Consider the following 21,153-nt stretch of genomic DNA (forward strand, 5'->3'; position numbering starts at 1 on the left):
AATTTCTAACAGGATTAGTTGGTGATGGGATAAACCACTGGCTCTTCACAGCAAGAACTCATCAGTGGTGCAGCTTTTCTTTCAGGCTAATCTGGTTAACAGAGCATCCTGTAGATGAATATTTCTGTGTCTGCACCATCAGTCAGCCTGCAAAGGGCAGTGCCTTGGGACCTGTTGGTGAGCATGTGCAGGAACTCATGTGACAACTGCCCACCTTTCCATTGACATTTACCCCTTCTGCTTCCACGTGCTTTTTATTGAACTGGGGATGGCATGTGGAACTTCAAGCAAAACTTGGCCTATTGATAGAAAAAAAAAAGTCTGAAAGAATTGGTGTTCTGACAGCTAACCAGCAGCAAGCCTCACAGACTCAAGTTTTGATGCTAATTAAGTTAGGGGCAATCATCTCAGTAAGGTTTTAGCAATATATATAACATAGAGGTTGAACACACAGGGGAAATACTGAGAAGTCTGAGCCACATCTCAGGTAAATATTCTGCTGTGGAGATGGATTTGATTTCCTTCTAATTATCTCCCAGATTAAAATAAATGAGGCATCTAAATGAAAGTGAGTTTTAGAAGTCATCCTGAAGTACTTCATTATCAGGAAAGATTAACAGCTGAGATTTTTTTACGTTTAATTTTCCCTCATCTTCACAGGTGTTTTGATATTTTTTTTCCTCCTTCCTATCATGTGATGTATAATATTGAAAAAAAGGTTAAGCTGAATAAGATCAGTTTATCATTCCATACATATCTCTTAATTTTTCCAGCACAACTCCAGTCTTTACATGCAGGGATTGCTGGTAATTATTGTGGCAGTGCCAACAACTAGTGATTGAAAATCGGCAGTGATACATGTTCAAGTCAATGTATTTGAATATGCATGGTGGCTTTTCTTCCACAGCAGAACTGATCTTTTCCTAGTTTTAAGTCTCTTAATGTGGAACTCAAGTTTCACTTGTCATGAAGAAATTAAAACATTTAATAAAATAACATGGAAGTTACTCACTCTTTGCTCTGTTTGTGTGGCAGTGCTGTTCTCATGGATTTTAAGGCTTGAGCAGATGATGGCAAACATCCAGGCCATTGACATGCTGGAGCAAACCCAGTGCTTTGTGTGACTGAAACTTGTCTGAAGCTTGTGTAGTAATTATTAAACTTGCTCTGGATTCACTCCTTACAACAGAGGTGCTGTTCACAGCCTGCTGAAGGTGGGATAAGGCTTCAGCTAAAGGAAATTTGCACAATTAAATGAATGGTCTAATGACGCTGAACAACATGTAAAGTAAATCAACGTTACTTATATAAACAGCAGTTTAATTAAGATAATCACTGATGCAAATCATTGTGTATGTTGTGCCTCCAACAGAAAATCCACTTCAAAAGGCTTTGCAAACTTTTATTTTTCTGTGCCTAATTTGTAATCTTGATAGTAGTAAAAAGGTTTTAGTTTCACTGTTTGTTTAATTATTAGCAATATATTCTTCTTCAAATTGCATTAGTTTGGAGGAGCAAAAAGGAGTCTCAGTCTCATGTAAATGCTGTGTATTCTCCACTGGATGTCAGATGTTTGGAGGTATAATGGCAAGCTGGGAGGATCATTTGGAGCAGGACTGCTCAGCATGTTCTAGGAAGATCATTTATATCATCTCAAAAATGCTAATGACTCACTTTCCTGTCCTGTCAAAAATATCTATGCCCTAGTTTATTAATGCTAATTAATCCAGCAATAATAAGGACCTCTTTGTATTTTGGTTGCTGTTGTTTACTCTGTATCCTAGTGTGATCTCTTGCATTTACATGCCTAGTTTCTTACATATCTCAAGACAGAAAACAAGCATTTTATTCTTTTGATAAAGAAATCATAGCGTTATGGCATGCGTGTCATTAGAAATATGAGTTGCTCATGGAATAAAATCTGCTTTTTCCTTGCTAGAGATGATGAAGGTGCAGCCCCCTGAGTAATATAATGACTTTTATTCAGCTCTGAAATAGCCATTGACAGAAGAAAGAATTGAAACACTTTGGAAATGAAATGTAATTTAATCTATGGCTGTTACAAAAACAATCAATTCCTTGTGCCCTCCAAACGGAATGCTTTTGGTTTATTACCTATCACGCCCTTGCTGTTTCATTGCTAGTTTATCTTTTCTTGGGTGCTGTTCTCTCTCACTGCCACTGCAGTGCTTTTTTCCATTTGAAACCAGCCTTGAAATTTATTTGTGATGTTCTGATTATTTTTTTCCCCTTCTTTTTAAAATATGTCAGGTGCAATTCTCTTCTCTGGGTTCTGTGGCTCTAGCAAATGTCAAATATGGTTAACTAATTTCCTGAGCAGGAAGAACCCCAATGTGGTCGCTCTCAAATTTTTGCAAGATCAGCATGCAAACACTGGCTAATGTCACTCTGTTCTGAGAGCACCCTGTAAATATTAATATCTGTCAGACTGACTTTTTTATTTTGTTCTTTTGGTTTTAGGAAGAAATTCAGTCAAGGTTTTGTAGAACTTGCTACACAAAAGATCATCTTCTTTTGCACAAAACAAGATAGTTCATTTTTTCCACTGTTGATTACACAACTTTCTCTCTTGAAATGATTCCTTTTTGAGATAGAGGAAAAAAATGAATAGTTTCTAGGAGGAGAATGGGATGTGTATTTAATGAAAACATGAATTAATTTCTGGTCATTCTACTTAACGTGCTTTCTGCCTGAAATGTGACTTATTTTAAAGTGGCAGCTTCTGTAGGAGATGTCACCTGCTGTGCTAGTGACCGAGGGGTCTGACCTTGTCACTAAACTGCAAGAGGAATTCGGGTCTTTTCTTAAACAGGCCTCTCAATAATGGTTCTCTTTTGTATGTTCCAAAGACATTTTCCAAATTCTAATGCTGTTTTTAATTTCTTGATTTTGAGGAGCAATTTTGTACTTTTTAAAGGAAAGTCAGGAAATCACCTGTTCAACTGCATTCCATTTATTTTCCAGATATTTTTCTTCAGTTTCATAACCTCCCCTGATGTTTGAGTCATGTTTAATGGAAAATGAAAATACACTGTGCAGAGATGTCTCAAGAGTATGATTAGCCTAGATTTTGTTGATGATAAAGTCATTCTTGCCATTTATTACTGTGTTTATCTCACTATCCGTATTGTAAGGTTATGATTGTGTGACAGGGGTGGTTTAAGAGGGTCAGAAACTCAATGCACAGGCATGTGGAGAGGCTGGATAGGAGAATGCTGGTGCTGCAGCTATCACTGATCAGAAAATAATGACTGTTCTTCAGGCTGGCTGTAATGTATCTTAGTTTCCGCTGCTGTGAGCAACTGTGTTATGTTCCTCAGGGATTCATCACTCAGGGTTGTCAGTGCCTTTTGCATTATATGGAGTGAGTTTAGTGCCTATCAAAATAAGCATGTAATAAACCCAGCTATGGAAGTATCAGTGTTTGGGTTTCCATTTGCTAATTGACTTCAGGAGCTGACTGCCAGAGCTTTCGATTGATTCCTGTATCCCTTTCCTTGCAAGTCTGCCCAGGTTTGCAGCTATTCAAATGCCTCTCAAGCACCACCTCTTCATTCCAAGCCTTATTTCTGCCTGAGACTATAAACTCATATGTGTGGCTTTCTGGAGATTGATCTTTCTCCTCTGGTTCATTTTGGAGGCTGACACAATTCTTTTCTCCATCAGTCAAAATGACCCAGTGTTCATATTCAGGCTCATTCTGCCAAAGCCCTTTGGAAGCCCATTGAATTAGCCCCTTTCTCTTTCCTAGAGGGCTTTCTGGTTTAGTCCTTCATCAGGCAATCTGCCAGCTCCACTATCAATTCGTGTCTGTTACATTAGTCTGGGCAGCTTTTGATGAGTTAGACATGTGAGGGAGACTTTTAAATGTGATGTTTGTCAATGTTCCTTCAGTTCAGATTACTGAAATGTTAACTTGGTTTTTCTGTAGTTGGAGAGTATTTATTTCTACTGCTATTTCTCATCCTGCTCAAGAAGAACTTGCCTCAATGACTCTCTTCAGTTTTGTGAAGCAGATGTTGTGGTATCTTGATCCTTGCTCTCTGTTCTTGCTTTTCCAATTATTTATCTGCTACATCCTTAAGAGCATTTAACCTTTGTCCTATTGATTAGGACAGGCCCTATTAGAAATTCTATGAACTACAGTGTGAGATGTCCCTCCATAAAGGGAAGGATTTGGTAGTGCTTGACTGACAGAATAGCTCTACAGTGGTTTTAAGAGCCACTTACATTGTACTACAACAACAGAAAATACCATACTGAGTGCAGAACATTGGCAAATAATTTGAATGTGCTGTGGCAGAAGTCCCAACACAGAAAAGATGATTAAATCTGATGATAGATCTTTTCATTTCTAAGTGGCTATAATCTGAAATATAATCTGAAATGTTTTAATTGACTAAAAATGGGTAATAATGGGTAATAATATTTCTTTAAAAACAGCTAAAAACACATCCCTTGCATAGATACAGATTAATTTATGATTATTCCTATTTTAGCCTTCACCACTGCAAAAAGTGCTGTTATTCATAGTCCAGTTTTGCAAGCAGGTCTGTGTTTGCTCACACATTGTATTCCAAACACTCACATCTTGGCTGGACAGGCTGTATTTTAACTTGCACATAAAGAGTGAATTCAGTCTTATCCTGAATCTCTTGCAATGACCCCATATTGAGGGACAGCTGGAAGTGCTTACAATGTACTAAGCAAGTGAGCTGATGACAGGCCCAGCTCATTTGGAAATTTTAATGGACAAGAACTGATATGGGTTGCAGGATTTGAAAAGGTTTCATTTTCAGCACTGTGGAATTAATTGGCCCAAACCCGTGGTGTGCTTTAGCAGTAATTGGTGTGTGCAGTGCCCCCGGCTCTGGGGTGAACCCAGCTCTGGGTCTGTGCTATCAAATTGGGAATGGAGACTAGTTTGGCCAATTAGACTTGAATCACGATGTTTTGAGATGCAGCTAATCTAATTAGTTTTTTATTGACATCTCTTTTCTTTGTTTTTTCTCTCTCGTGAGCAGTAGAGGAAGGAATGGAGATAAACTGAGGAATGTGACCTGTCACAAGTGTCTCCATAAAATCTGAACTTTCCAAACACTTGAATGTATCAAAACATGCTGTAGCAATTACATCTCCTAGATATTCACACCATATTACAGTTTAAGTTGATCATTAAGAAGGGGTTTTTTTTGCTTTCTCCCATCTTACAATGACTCTTATATAAAAAAAAAGCCTTTGTGATAAAATACAGAGAAAAGGAAAAATATGTCACTTTCCTTTAGTTTTTGTAGTGCAGCCACAAGAGTTGCTGTGATCTCCAAGGTTTGCCCAAAGGGAGGTCAGGAGTAAAGGGAGTGGCTGCTTCATCTCTTTCCACATGGCATCAAAATGAACGTGGAGGCAGCAGGTCTCAGTACATCTCTGGATTCAGTTATTTGATTAGAGATTGTCAGTGAGTCTTGATGGTAAGAGACCCTGGTTTAAGGCAGGTTTAGATGCAGTTTGTGTCCCTCAGCTCTGACTGGGGCAAGGGGAGCAGCAGCCGATGGTGCAGCTCCGCTGTCTAAGCCTCCTTCCCAAACTGCCACATGGATCTTGGAGCTCCTCTGGTGTCTGCTCCTGCTTTGACTGAATTCTAACGAAGTAAGCTGCTTTGTGGTGCTTTGCTTTGTTTTTTAAACCACAAAGTCAGCAGTACTTCAAAGCATCCCTGGGAGCTGTGTTGCATGCAGATGTTTGCTGTATCCGGGCATTGCTGATGGGAAGCTTCAGCTGAAACCAGTGAAAATTCAGGTTAAATATGGTCAGAAATTTGCTCAAGTTATATTGGAAAGGATATAAAACAATAGCAATTTTGACCTTATTCATCAAGTACCGAAGTGTTTACTTAAGTGTGTGGTGGAGTCAGCCTTCTGCTGGAAGGGACCTTAAACATCGTCTCGTTCCACCCCCTATAATTTCCTCTTTAGTGTTCAATACAAGAAAGCTGTTGTAGTTTGAAGTTAAACCCACTTTTTTTCCTCTCTTAAAGTCTGGGGCAGAGGCAACATCTGTGTGTGCCTTCCCTGTCCAGGGAGGGGTCACTGAATTTCTGTGTTCATACAGGGAAGGGGATTAATAGTTAGGTTTGAGTGCAAAGTATTTTTTCCTGACACTTTATTATGTTAATCATTTGAGCTGGGTTTCTGCTATCAACAAAATCATCTTCACCTCTGTGTAGCCCATAGTTTGCTAACAGAATCTTGGTTTTGGGTGGTATCTTACTGCAGGAGCAGTGATTCAGCTGCACTCTTCACTGTACAGCTTTTTCCTGGCTTTTGTATATGCACAATTTCCATTACTAATCTGCAGTTAAATGCTTCTTGAATGAAATTTGATTTTCAGAATATTAGCTTAATTGCCTTGTCTAAAATGAAGGATGTATGTGTATTTAATTTGACGGTTTTTCCCTTTCACCTTCTTGAGTGTTTGTGCTGCACAGAAGCAACTCTGCCTTTAAATCAATTTTCCCAGTTGCTCTGTAATATAAACTCCAATAACTTCTAATTTTCTGTAATCTCTCTTGTACTGAATTGCTTCCCACCAGATAGTTTTCATAGCATAAGTGTACAGGTATGTACTCCAAACAGAAATTGTAGTTACCTAGTGTGTACTTATGTCTGTATGTACAGACAGGGCTATGTGCATATAGTATAAAAATGTCTTATTTTGTAACTAAAACTGCAACCAACTGTGATAGTTTTGCACAAAATCTCTGGGGGGAGCCTTGAATGCTTTGTCTTGGTCTCCAGTTCCATCTTCCAGTTCCTCATGTGACTCCTGAGTCATGGCATGTACTTTGTGTTCTCTCAGGAATGGCACAACCCATGAACAAATTGATTTCAAAAAATCAGATTTCATGCAGCCTAGAAGATGTTAGAACCAATCGATCAGCCAAGGGCAGACTGAGGTGCATCACCTCACTAGGAAAGGAAACAAATCACTCCTTGGAGTGGGGCTCCTGGGCCACATCACAGAGTTGTAATAGATAACAGTGAAATGGAATAAATGAATGTGCATGCACGGATTATATCCCTGAACACCAGTGCAAAGTTCTTACGTGCAGGTGCCTTCTAAGGATTAGAATTTAAAATAACATGGATATAAATGACAGCTGGAAATAACTTTTTTTTTTTCCTTCAACGGGAGTACTGTGATTTCTTGGGACAAAGTTGAAAATTTTATCTTTTCCTGGCAAGATGTTTACACTTCAAGACTTCTTTTTTCCTGTTGTAATTATGTGATAAATGCAAGCATTTATTTTTGCTAATATTTGTTCTTAAATAGACATAGAATGAGAAGTGAAGGAAAAATGGAGACTATTTCACAGACTTTTTTGCAGGAGGTTTGTTATTCTCATTAGCATCAGACCATCAGAAAGTTACGTCTCAGGCACTGCACATAATGAGAGTGAATATTGGATCATAAACATATTTGAGCACTGTTTGCTTATTCCCCTGTTTATACTCAAATAATGGTGAGGGAGTGCAAAGCAGGTTTTTAAGGGACGGCAATATTAAGTGCTTGGATTTTGGTTTGACTTAAGCAGAGGCATTGAGCAGAAAAAGAACATTTTCCCTCTTACAGGTATCCTTCAGGTGTCAGTTCTGCAGGATCCTGGTTTTATTACATCAATGACAAGCAGCTTAAGGCTTCCAAAAACATAGTCACAGACAGATGTTGAGCCTGTCTGGGGATTAGAAATATCCTCTTCCATTAAGTATAAATTAACTTAATCACCAGGTATGAAAGATAAGCAGCATAAACATCATTCCCTGAAGCTTTCATTAAAATTAAAATTCTATTTAAAACTAGGCGCGTACTTTCTATGACTTGATCCCCCTTCAAAGAGATTATATCTGCTGTAAATTTTTACAGTGACAGAGTGACAGAAATTAATGTATTGGGGGCAGTGATGCTCTCTATAATTTAACTTCTGCTGCTAGTCATCTTTCAGCAAGAGAGATGATTGGCTTATTTTTAAGTAATAATTGGTCTCTAGTCTCTGAAACACTGAGAAAGCAATAAAACTGCCTAGCACCCAGTTGCCACAAAATGAAAGCATGAAATCACATGACTTAATAGCAGTGTAATCATCAGCAGTGTTATTTTGTATATGAGAATTCACCTGCTTTAATAGGAGGATTAAGGCTGATAAAATGCAATTGCACTGCTGCTTTCTGCTCCGTTGGATGACAGGGTAAAGCTCCTTTTCTGTCCCAGTGTAAGCACAACTGCTTTCTAAGAATAATTTCCACATGGGAAGAAATATCCTGGGGTTTGTTTTTGTTCTGTCCCACTGTAATTCACTTGGTGGTCTAATTTCAGTGTATTGCCAGGCTTTACAGCTGGTCTGCCTTTGCACTATCCTGCATTATTATTTTTCAGGCACACTTTTCTAAAGAAACAAAAGAAACTCTGGAGAAATAATGAGGCACATAAGTACCTTGAAAGCAAATAGTGAACACAAATAAATCTACTAGGAATAATAACAGCTACCTCCACAGAAAATAAAGTATTGGGGACTATATTTAATGATCTTTGTTCTGTAATAAGTTTTGCTACAGTGGAACAAAGTCTTTGGATGCAGGATTTGCATTGCTTATCCATTATTTCATTACAGTAATGCCATATTTTCTGCTGCACTCATAGCTGACAGGTAATAACATAAGCATTCACTGCTTGTGTTACATTAAAGGTAATAAATCTGTAGTGAATACAGAATCATATCACCATTATTCTTAAGAGGAGAAAGTTGGAAGTAAAGAATCTCAATTAATAATTAGGAAATAGCTGGGTTTTTTCAGCACCTGAGACTCCTCAGATGCATTTCTCCTTTAATTATTTAAACTACGAATGAGGGAGGGCTATAGAAATCAACCCACAGCTCCAGTCTTCTCTGCATATGAAATGAAAATGTCAGTAATGTTCTCATCCATGGCTTTGTGTCCCTGGTGTGGAGCAGATCAGGATCCATGCCAAGTTTCTACATCTTGGAAACACTCATTAACACTGTGTGGAGGCAGCAAACTTTCCAGTCTTCTGTTTTCTGCCAAAAGCTATTTAATCTTTAATGAGAAGTGTTTATTTTTATAATAAATCCATCAATCTGAAGAGGCAGTGAACCATCCTTCTCAGAAAGGGGACTGATGGCTGTGGCAAACAAACACCACTCCAGGGACAGAAACGGAGAGCCCGGAACGGGCGGATGCTGCGGGTGAGAGCTGCTGTGATGGCTGCTGACAGGCTGCAGGGGCTTGGGCTTAACTTTTCCAAGAGTCTAATAAATTACTTTGGTTTTCTTAAGCAAATGGCAAAGCTATGGAGTACATTTTATCTATGGATTCACCTAAAATGTGTTTGCCAACTCTCCGAAACAAGCAGTGCGCTCTGTGTCCTTCGCCCTTCCACAGGGACACCATGTCAGGCCTGGAAGCTGCAGGTGAAGTTTAAAATCTAAGTGAGGTGATTTGCCCAATTTCTTTCTTTAACTGAGATACGGGTTTTTTTCTCTCAGAGAGAAATGGAACTTCTGCTTTCAGCATTTTCTGCTTCCCAGAGACAGGACAGCTGCTGTGTTTTCAAAATGTATTTGGTGTGATCAGAAGTTCGTTGTCTGCCAACAGCATGGTGGTTATCAATCCTTATGTTTAATCTGATTGATTCTGCTCTTTGAAATATGGACTCTTTCCTGGGGTTGCTTTGCCTGCCTCAAAGTATTCTCCAAAGTGTTGAATAAACTCTATGTAAGAGCCATAATTTTTCTAACATAATGTCAAAAATCTCTTACTCTGTGGGTTTAACATTCTTTTAATACTTCTATCTTTGTGCAACTATATTATTATTTTGAAAGGTGGAAATTCTTGTGCTATTGATGTTTTTTTACTTTGCCAGAGGGTGAAGAGGGGATGAATATTCATTTTCTTCAAATGACACTCACGAGTAGCCAGAACAAAACAAAAGCTGATTACTCACACAACATGCAGGCAAACCATGAAACTGCTTGCTATGACATCCTGGGAGTGCTGCAAGTCTCTGTGTTAATAAAAGTAATGGGATTAATTCATAAAAGCAAATTCATGAATGGTTGATAATGCAGAGACACTGCTTTGGCTTGGCCTTAGTTTCCTAAATGATTTATTTCTGTGAATAAGCACAAGAATATATTTTTCTTCCTACACGCTCCAGGTACAAACACTTATCTGTTCTTTGGGAGGTCCATATTCTGTGGTGATAAATGGGTGGATAGATAGATTTGTCATGCAAAATATTCTTTGCTTTTAACTATGTTAACATAGTCCTTGCTTGGAGAATAGAGGATCAGCTGAGGGAATAATTATAGCTTCAGAATCCAGAACATAATATTTTCTTTTATTAGGTAAGCAGTTGTAAGCTGATACTGAAATTGCTTAATTTATACTTCTAGCAATGCCCTAAATGTAAAATACATCCAGTGAACATTCTTAGAAATATTAATATTGTGATTCTTACCCCATTTTACTCTGAATTTGACAGCTAAATTTTATATACAAGTATACAAAATGCTGCAAATTTTGAAGCCTTTAATTAGTAGTTGCAAATTTGTTTGTCCCTTAGCAACTTGTATTTGCATAAAGATTAAGGCTGGTCAGAAAGAAGGGGATGAAACATAGATGGAGGAAACATTAATAAATTAGTAATCATGTATAAAAGATAAGTAGTCTTAGATGTCATTTCCATAAGCTTTATTAAAATTTAACATTTTTTTTAAAGCTGCACCACAGTTGATCATTTCTAAAGAGTGATCTGTCATAAGCTGCAGAATTAGAGAAACGAATGTATTGAGGGCAGACATTAGTATGTAAATGAAGCTTTGCTTTTTTCTGTGTGGCAACAGAAGCATTACCTTATATTTGACCTTTCATTCATTTGCCTGACTCAGCTGTGTCAGTCAAAACAATTAATTCTAATGAGCAGCTTTAAAGAGTGGGGCTCAGCTTTCTTCTCCTCCCCTTGCCTGTTGGAAATCCCATGGGAGAGGAGCTAATGGAGGGAACCTGGGCAGGATTCTCTGGAGATGTGGAGTTCCTGGCCCCTTCCCCACAGCCCCACTGCGGCACCTCACGGTGTCCACGAGGTTTTCAGGGCCAAGCCCTGGCACAGGGTGCCCAGGGAAGCTGTGGCTGCCCCTGGATCCCTGCAAGTGTCCAAGGCCAAGTTGGATGGGGCTGGGAGCAGCCTGGGATAGTTGAAGGTGTCCCTGCTCATGGATGGAACTGGATGGGCTTTAAGGTCCCTTCCAACCCAAACCATTCCGTGTTTCTGTGACAGGTAAGATTACAAAAATGAGTACTTTTGTGTTTTTCAGTTGACTGTTGAGCTAAAGGTAGACAGATGAAAATCCCTCTCACGTTTTCACTGTTGCTGGACTTGGAGCTGTATTTCTGCTCTTTGTAGCTCCTTCCTCCTGCACTCTTCACATCATCTCTCCTTCTCTCTGCTGTTTTTTTCCCTCTTCCTTTCCTTCTGCTTCTGCTGATCCTGGTCTTTGACTGGGTGACCCTTGGGGAGTTCTGCCCCTCACGGTGTGGCGCTGGCAGATGGCAGCCAAACGCCAGAGAACATGTAATGGGGCATTGCAAGGAGTGCAATTTGTCTGAGTGCTGAGGCAAAAAATGGGCTCTGCACCCTTTCCTTGCAAAAATATGCAATCACAGTAAAATTCTGTATTTATAGGCATTGCACTTGGCTGTATGGACCTACCCAGGCAGTTTGTCTTACTTAGTCGTGTTGAGACCACACCAAGGTGGGGGCACACAGGTGTGTGAATAATACAGAAAATAAACTTTTCTTGAGATAGTGTCTGTGGTAGCAGTGGAGAATTGTACCCTGAAGATAGTCAGTGTAAATCAGGGAAGGTGAGTGTGCAGAATAGGCAGGTCTGTGGATCAATTCATATTGCAGACACGCCCTTGTGCAGGTTTGCTTTGGAAAGTCTGAGTTTTATTAAAAGTGCAAAATAGATCTTTCACTATAATTCAAATGTATGATCACATTAATTGGGCTCTAGTGTATTAAAAAAGGAAATATAAGAAATCTTGTGGGGGGGAGCTAAAGAATGAAAACAAATCATTAAACTTTATAAAAGTCCTAACCTGCAAAAGCAAACTAAGAAGTATATTCCCCTTTTTTTTTTTTTACCAAATGGAAGTACAACATTTGGCAATAACAACTAAATTTAGTTTTCTTGTTCTGATTTAAATATTTTACAGACTTTCCCAATGTATAAGTGGAAAGGAATGAGACATGCAGTAGCATCCAAAAAAAAAGCTGGTTTTAATCTTAAAACACCTTTCTAATAAGAAGTATGGATTTAAGAGCTCTCAGTAAAAGTCTGAAATGGGATGCTGGTTCTGAGTTTTATCCATGACCTCAAAGACAGCTGTAGGCTTTTCTCCACAGAAAGGAGGGGAAGGAGGATATTCTAGGTGGTAGTTTAGAGCCTCTGCTTTATTGCATTCAAGAATATTTTTTCTTTGACCAAAATACAATTTTTTTAATGCCCTAAAACAAACCAAAGATATTTTAATAATTTGACTGTGTCCATTTCCCCTCAGCCAGGGAGACAGAGTTTTTTGTGGCTCCCAGCAGTGATGATGTGTCCAGAGCACTGCTTCTGGTTTGGGTGTTCTCTTAATTTCTCATTGCTGTGGAGGATGGAGGTTGAAAAATGAAAGGCTGAAAAAAATCTCTTTTAAACTACTTCCTCAGAAATTCCAGGGACTGCTGTTTAGCAGGGAAGAGGTGTGGGTTTGTGAAGGAACTGCAAGTTTGCAGATGAGGAGATGCTGTTCCCCAGCCCTGGGCCGGGATTCAGTGCTCTGAAGCTGATCCCTTTAATAGTGTCTTTAGTGTTTTCTCTAAAAAACGAAACATCTTCAGCTCTGCTTGCACCTTTTAAAGTAAAGCTTTATATTTTTTTAACTAAAACCATTAATGATGAATGAATAATGTACAATCCAAAACACTGTTGAATTTAGAATGAGGGAGAGTTTGGGGCTTCCAGGCATCATTAAAATGAGAGTTATGTTACAAACAGCACAACCTTCTCTCTATTGAATATAAGGTTTCACGTTTGGTCAAGGTCTGGTTCAACTGGCTGAAGATTTGAGTTTTTAAATTCATGAACAGACCTTTTAAAATTAAAAATAGAAGCCTGTGTGCTTGTTGTTTCTTGGCTGTAAATACTCTTGCTCTTTTGGCAGGTGTTCAATGGCAGTGACACCGCCATCCAATCTGACATGAGAAAGAACAAAACTAATAACTTTAAGATTTACTTAACTAATGACAAAAAATAACATTATTTTTCTACTTTGCTATCTGCAGCAAAGAGGAACATTATCAAAACACTACCTAAGGTTGTCATTTATTTTTAAAGACTTTTTAGGCTTTTATAAAAACAGTGATCACATTTCTAGATGTTCAGCCTCAGTGAATATAAGTGTGGATACAAAGGAATACCATTATTTTAACATTTTGCAGCATTAGTCTTAGAAGGCCAGAGGCTTTGTAAACTGCAGCGTGACGGTCCCACCCGAGCAGCAGTGGCTTGGTGTCCAGGAGCACCCTGGTCTGTGGGAGGTGTCCCCATGGCAGGGGGTGGATGAAATGAGCTCTAAGGTCCCTCCCAAGCCAACTCCCTCTGTGATTCTGTGCTGCAGGTGCCAGAGTTTGGAGCAGGCGCGGGAAGGGAGCCAGGAGCTGCCGGAGGCCGCTCTGCCCTCGCTGTGCCTCAAGCAGGTGTTCCCCAAGTACGCCAGTGAGTTCAGCTACCTGCGCCTCGTGGACAGGGTGGCCGCCTTGTTCATCCGCTTCCTCGGGGTCAAGGGGACAACCAAGCTGGGGCCAACGGGATTCCGCACGTTTATAAGGTCAGTTGGATAAAAGCTGGCCCTAGGAGTGGTACGCTCTCAGCTTGTAGGTTTTGTAATGCCTTCCAAAGTGGAGCCAGTGCCTGTTCTGTTACAAAATAGATACATTTTCATCATTCCAAGCTCCTGAAATACCTGACCTATGTGTCTAGGAGGAAGTTGGGTCTTTATTTGACAGCAGATCAGTGATACTTTGGCAGACACAATTTGCCGTCTTCGTCAACATGTCACGTTCCCAGTAAATGGTAGAAGTATCATAGTGAGAAAGTGACAGCTGAAATTGGGTCACTTGATCTGATTCTGTCGGCTGTGGGGGCACCGCCGGCCGCCCCAGGCTGCAGGAAGGATTCCCAAATGCCAGTTCCTGATGCACAATGCAGGGAGGATTTGCATTGTGAAATTGCACCTTGCAATGTCAAGGAACTCAATTTATTTTTTCACATACTTTTTATTTAGGAGGTTTTTTTTCATTGTTTTTTATGGCTGTATCTGTTCTAGTCATGGTACAAATACCTCATTTTCTGTCTTTCATTGACTGTGACAAAAGAAATGAGCAGCAGCAGCAGATGTATTCTTAAAACACAGATCCTGTTTCTATGCAGATGCATTTAGCATTCAGGAATGAATATAAAACAACTTGGTTTATACAAATTACGGTATATAGAAAATGTCTGAAGGCATCTGCTCCATCCACAGACCACGACAGGATTGCATCCAGTTCTGTATTTTCTGTAGTTTAATCTAGCCTTATTTTGGCACTTGTCAGAGGAACACAGAATAAATGCCAACATTTCTTTTAAGAAGATTCACATGAATTGCCATATCTCAATGAAATAGTATTTGCAGTTTCTTAATGCATGTTAAATTAAACTTTTTAGTACTGGCAGATATTTTGTTTATTTTCTCCCAGAGGATCTATACCAGCTATAAGGCCCTTTTTGAAGAGCTGTCATTGCTGCTCATTTCAGAGGGAAGGTCAGGCTTCTGTGTGTTGTATCACTTTTCAGGAATAAAATGGTACACGAGTAGGATTTTGTGTGTGGGCAAGTGCTTGCAGACTGTCCACCCAAATTCTAGCTCATCAAAATCTGTTCTCCTTTAATATTTTCTTCATTCTAAAAAAATAACTAAAAGGGAAACACTGACTCTGTCTCTAGTCCTTGCTTGGATGCTGCCTGAGAATTTTTGGGCTATCTAGGCGAGGCCTCACTCTATTTTAAGGGAGCTCTGCTGAGGTTAGTAAAGAGTGAGATTCATTTCAATTATTCAAGTTTGGGGTCGGTTTTTTGGGGGTTTTTTTTGTTTCTTTTCTGGTGAGAAATTCTGGCCAGCTCTTTGGCATGTGCAGTGGTTGCAGCCAGGCTGCCAGACATCTGGAAATCCTGGACACAGGGCCAGTTCCCATCCACTGATCAACACCGCACTGCGGACCCAGACCACGCAAGAGTCACAGCTCCACATCCCCACAGCCTGAGCTGCATCCAGAGCTGTTTTCCATGCAGTGTTCCATACCACGAGGGTAAATCCCGTCGGTGTTCAGGCATGGAGAAGTAAGGCTGTGTCTGAAAGCTTCCTCCAGCCCTTTCCAAACAGGATCAGACAAATAAAAGGGTATTTCTCTGTGCAAACTCTGCCTCGTGCAGATAGTCTGTGCAGATTTGTGGTGGGTTTTGCAGTGTACCAATTAATTCCATTCTCTTACAGCCTCAGAGTACTGGCAATAGCCTGGGAGAAAGCTCTGTGTAACAGTCAGGTCATATTTTTAATTGAAATATTCCGGGTTTGGGCCTGTTCCATTCAGATAGGAGCACTTAATGAACACTGGTTTGTTTGCTCTCTGCTGTGTGTGTTTTATTAGACTGAGCACGTTACAGTGGGTCTGTACACATGACATGGGTAAACTTTTCTCCTGCAAGTTGCCCTTGCAGAATTTTTCCTTACTTGGGAGTTTGGATGTAACGAGAATCTCTTCTTTATTTTGTTTCTTTTTAACAGAAACTGCAGACTGAGTAACAGCAATTTTTCAATGGCTGCTGCAGATATCCTATATATTGATATCACAAGGAGGTGGAACAGCATGGGCATTGAAAAGGAATCAGGTAACCCAGGTTTGTATTAGAAAACTATGAAATCTGGCTTTTGGGGTTATTTTTTTCAATTTCAGTAGCTCAGGTACACCTCAAACATTCAACAGAAATGGGAGCAAGCCATGTACACCTGAGGCATGCACATACACAACCAGTTCTTCTGGTTAGTGCTGTGGCAGTTACCCTTCACAGCAGTACTACTTTAGGTACGTGAGGGTCACCTCAGTTTCACGGCTATCGAAAATTTGAGTATTTGCATTTAGCATTTCAGGGTGGGTATAAATCATTTATGTGGTTGGCTGATAGAATTTCACCAGGAAAAATAACAGGCATGCAACTGAATCTTCAGGCTTTCAAAAATGAAGAGAAGATTTGTGGTTGGTGTCAATGAACCAGATGGTTTTTGGGTGTTAAAACACAAACTATCCACCTATTTCTGTGGGCTTTGTGTTTGGCCCACTCCCAGCTGTAACCAAGACAGGCACGATTCTGTTGTTCTAAAACAGCTTCTAACTTTTTTATAATATGCTTCACATGAGTGTCAGTTCTGGGGAGAAAGTGTGTGCGCTACCAGAGGTGCTTTCCCTGCCTGCAGCTCACCGTGACTGATAAAATAATTTACTGAGCTGGCAGCTGCAGCTTTCAGATAACTCAACAATTCCTTTGCAAGCTGTTTTACAGCCAAGATCGTAAACGACCCCAGCTGCAGCCTTGGTTGAGAGAAATTATAGTTCAGAATGTAATTGTCATATTCTGAAAAGGTGCCTTTCTTACAGCATCAATAAGCCAACACAGTTAAAAACCCCAAACCTTTCAATATCTCGTCCTAAAATAATCTTCTTAAGTGTATGTTCAAACTGGGAGAGCCAGTTAAAGCACAAAGCAGCTCTAACTGTGCCTGGTGGCTGGCATTCTACACAACCAATTGGGGTCTGGCTTCTTAATTAAGAATTTGAGTAGGTATTACTTCAAGGTTTTAGATACAATAATTAGTGTTAATACTCAGCTTCTCTTCCCCTTGGCTCTGGTAATGTGCTGTTAGTGAGATGTGATCAAACAGCACCTGAAGAGTCTCTACTGCAGCGTGTGGCTTCTGCAGGGGACTTCTGTGTGGGAAGGGGCAGAGCAATTGTATTATAGCAGAGACATTTTTTTGGCACTGCACAGTTCAGCTGTTTGTTTTTCGTTCAGTCAAAACAACTATTGTGGAGTTGCTGGGTATGACTGAAAAAATGGCCTCTTCACCTTCAAAAGGGTTCGTACCTGGTACACGCTGTGCAGGAGGGAAGCAGTGCTTCAAATAAACTCACATCTTGCTAAGGTGGTACTTGGTAATGGGGTTACCTTCATAGTGCTACAGACTGAAATAACACACTGGTGTGAACTTTTGGGTCAGATCCGTCTCCAAAAATACAGGGTTGAAAAGACTCCATTCAGCTGCCGACATAAACATGTTTTTCTCTCCAGCTGGATTGTTCTCCTTGATGCTCAGTATGTTACTGTGTGTCTCATTTGGTTTCAACTTAATAATTTTGGCAGCAGAAATCAAGGCTAATACTACATCTATTTAGTGGTGCAATATCCTAAAATGGCTTCTTGCTGTACCATTTTACCTCTGGATTCCAAGCTGAGGTCTGCAAAGCCAGAAGCTGCCTCAGTGATAGAGAATGTCACCCATCTGTAGCCCAGCCTGGGCTTTCCCTGCCCTGAAACACCCAATGAGTGTGACACAAATAAAACATTGGCTTTTGGTCTTTGAAGGATAGACAATTTCTTTTCTTTCTGAGCGTTCCAGATGACTGCCATTTAAATGCAAAGATGTGAACTAGCACAATTGTGTTCACACCCATCACACACACATTTGGCCTTGTTGCCACAAGAAACAAGAGATAGTATTATCCCTGCGGAATGGAGGCTGCTAGAAATGCTGTGCTCCCGATCTCCTGTGAGCACCTTTTCCTTGCAGGAATGTGTCTGCAGGCCTTTGTGGAAGCTTTCTTCTTCCTGGCCCGGAGGAAATACAAGTCTCTGCCGCTGCACGAGCAGGTGTTGGCGCTGATCGAGTGCTGCGAGTGTCGCCTGGCTGCCCTGCGCAGGAAGCGCCTGGTCTGGGGCTGCGGCATCGCCGAGCGCCAGGAGGCCCTGCCAGGCACGGGGACTGCACCGGGCCCCGGCTGCACCAGCCCTCCTCAACCGCGCGGCCACCAAGCGTTCAGATTCCAGAAATCATCGCAATTAAAGGTGCTGATGTGCCGGGACAGAACTGGGAGTTAGTTAATCCCCAGCTAGGTGCGTGCACTGCTGGAGGAGAGACGGATGTTGGAATTCCTTCATCTGAGAGTGACAGCTGTTTGTTTCAGCTGTATTTTTTATTTATGCTCTTCAAAAAGTCTCCTGCAACCTCCTGTTTTCAAATAATGGCCCTGGCAATGGTTATTTCTTCACCTCTCTGTGGGATTTATGGTGCACGTCCCGTGACAAACTGTGCATTCATCCTGAGTGCGTGGAAGAGAAGGACCAAACACAGGATGATAACCAGCATGATGGGATTGGCTGCACTGGCTGAGAGGCACGCTTGTGTCAAAGGAATTACATTGCTTTGTGTGCACAGGACATGTCACAGAAGCCAAGGAAGGAACTGCAGTCACAAATACCAGACTGGAAACCTGAAACCTGGAATTAACTTGGGGTCAGACTTCAGTCCTTGACCCTCTTCTTTCCATGGCTTGGACTGTACGTGTTGGAATCAATACAGATTTGGTTCATGTCAATGCACTTATTTTTTAAAGTCAGTCTTAAAACACTGAAATCATATTTTGGCTTCTACTTCTTTGTACATGTCTTTGCCATGACAAGTACTGTTAGTTTTTTAGAGAAAAACTAAAACTGTTTATCCTTTTGCTTCCACAGAGCCAATAAGCTTACACTTATTCACAGAAAAACAATTTACTTAAGTTGAATTTGGTGAATCAAGTGGTGGTTTTGTCTTCAGGGATTCGGCGCTGCTTCAGCAGAAAGCTGTAAAGGCCTAAGAGGTCGTTTAAATTCCAGTGGAACCAATCCTGTCACTGACTTTAGCCTAAACTAACTGTATTCTAGGTTTGCTTATTTTTTGTCTTTTGCATGTTTGTTACCCTGTTAGGACCTGCAGTAACATCTAGAGCAGATCTTTTTTGTGTCTTTGCACATATTCTTCGTATTTCCCTTAAATAACAGCGTAACTCTGTACGAATTGGATCTAAGGATGTTGTGTCAAAACTGCTGGGTTGTACTGCTGGAGTTGTACAGAGGAGTCTTTTTCAGGAAGTGAACCATGACTTCCATGATCACACTTCTTGTGGGGGCTAAGCAGAACATGTGACTGTCTGGAAGGACAGGAATAACTTGGAACTTCAGGGCTGTTCAGTGAAATTCTTCGTGGTCTCCTATTTTATTACAATAATGAATGGCTACATCTGAGCTTGATTTTCCTCCTTTGTTCTACTCTTTAATGACTTGGCTTATATTTCAGTGTCCTCCATGCTATCAGAAATGGCAAAGCTGTAAGATGGGCACTGAGCTTTGGGTTGGAGAACATTCCCTGAGCTCCACGTCAAAGTGTTCCAGTGGCTGGTGCCCCAGAAACATGCTCTGTCAGTGAGGGGGAGTCCACCTGTTTCATGTCAGGGACTAAATGCACACACAGTATTGAGTGAGTTTTCACTTCAGGGAACGTTCATAGAGTTTCTTTCCTGATTTCAGTTTTAAGCAGCATGTGTTTTCCCCAAGTGGCAATAGCAGCATGGCAATGCAATGCAGGAGTCAGGCTGAGCCCACACAAAACTAGTCCCCAGCATGTGTTAATCTCAGATGTGGGCATCCCTTCTCCTTACCTTTTTCTGTAACACAAATGAAATAGTAGTAGATGATCTTTTTTAGTTCAACGGCCAGACTCTTTGAAATTTTATGTACTGTACATAAGAGGACAATTGTAGACTAACTAATGCCACTGCCCTCAGCCTTGTCCAAATTTCATAAAGATTATTGCAGTATGAAGATAAAATGCCAAACTCCAAGGTCTGGCACCTGTCAGAACAAATGAAGCTGAAAGGGTCATTTTTTTCACACTTTCATTGTAATATATTTGAAGACATTCACAAGTTGAAAAATGGTTACTTCTCCTTTTGTGACATCTGACATTTGTCTTGCGATTGGCAGTGTGTTACTGGAAAATGGCTTACAGTTCCTCTCATCTCATGATTGATGTCCTGTAAAGACAGAGTTATAGAGGAGTCGGATTTGAAATGCTATGACTGTGAATGCCTTTCCTTGCACCTTTGAAGTAGTACGATGTGTGGCCTAAAATATCCCAGCTTTGCTATTGTATAACTTACGCTGCTATCAGTGGAATAAATTAACTATTGTATATTGAACACTGATAAGATCTCTCTCTCTATGGGAGACCTTTATACTCTCTGGATCTAATAGAGGTTTTTATAGCTTGTGCATCCACAGGCTGATGCTGCACGCCGTATTCATCTCCCACTTCAAATACGAAGGGTCCCTTGTAGAATAGTCAAAATATTCAATTATCCGCCTCTAGTAATCCAGTGTTCGTGTATTTATGTAATTGGAAAATTGAATGCCATATTATTCTCGGAGGGGGGGAGGGAATAAACCAGGAATGTACTTCAGAGATTTAATAGCAGTCACATTTCTCTTCCCTCCTGTCTAATTCAATTTCCTCTGAATATTATTTAGCATCCAATTTCATAGAGCCTTTAAGTTACCAGTCTGTGCCCATGCAAATGACCAAGAGACACTTTATCCAGGGTATGAATGCTAATGCACTGATAATCTGTTAATCCTGAGGTACCTCTCTAGCTAAAGAAACAATACATGAAAGGTAGCAGGCGTTGGGGTTTTTTAACAGCACTTTTGTATATATTCTCTTCAGAGAATACCACAGCACTGCACTCATGATTCTTTTTATGACATATATGATATAAATATTGTATACCAGTGAAATCTTTCTTGTTATCAAACACACTGGGTTTGGTATTCCTCTCTGGGTAGAAATCAGAATAAAACAACATCTAATGAAAATTTGAGGC

At 40.3% G+C, this 21,153-nt stretch overlaps 1 protein-coding gene across 3 annotated transcripts in view; it reads left to right on the forward strand.

Moving 5' to 3' along the window:
- TTLL11 (tubulin tyrosine ligase like 11) overlaps positions 1-21,153 on the forward strand; it is a 43,278-nt gene that overhangs the window by 15,643 nt on the left and 6,482 nt on the right. The window contains exons 7-9 of one of the 3 annotated variants that reach the window (XM_048325135.1): positions 13,764-13,973; positions 15,969-16,072; positions 18,027-21,145. In XM_048325135.1, the coding sequence (XP_048181092.1) occupies positions 13,764-13,973; positions 15,969-16,072; positions 18,027-18,334 (622 nt within the window). In that variant the 3' untranslated portion in view covers positions 18,335-21,145. Of the gene's footprint in view, positions 1-13,763; positions 13,974-15,968; positions 16,082-18,026; positions 21,146-21,153 lie in introns of those variants that run through there. The other 2 variants (XM_048325133.1, XR_007207799.1) reach the window with 2 other exon arrangements.

The sequence above is a fragment of the Corvus hawaiiensis genome, chromosome 21 (assembly GCF_020740725.1).
Source record: "Corvus hawaiiensis isolate bCorHaw1 chromosome 21, bCorHaw1.pri.cur, whole genome shotgun sequence".
Lineage (NCBI taxonomy): Eukaryota > Metazoa > Chordata > Aves > Passeriformes > Corvidae > Corvus > Corvus hawaiiensis.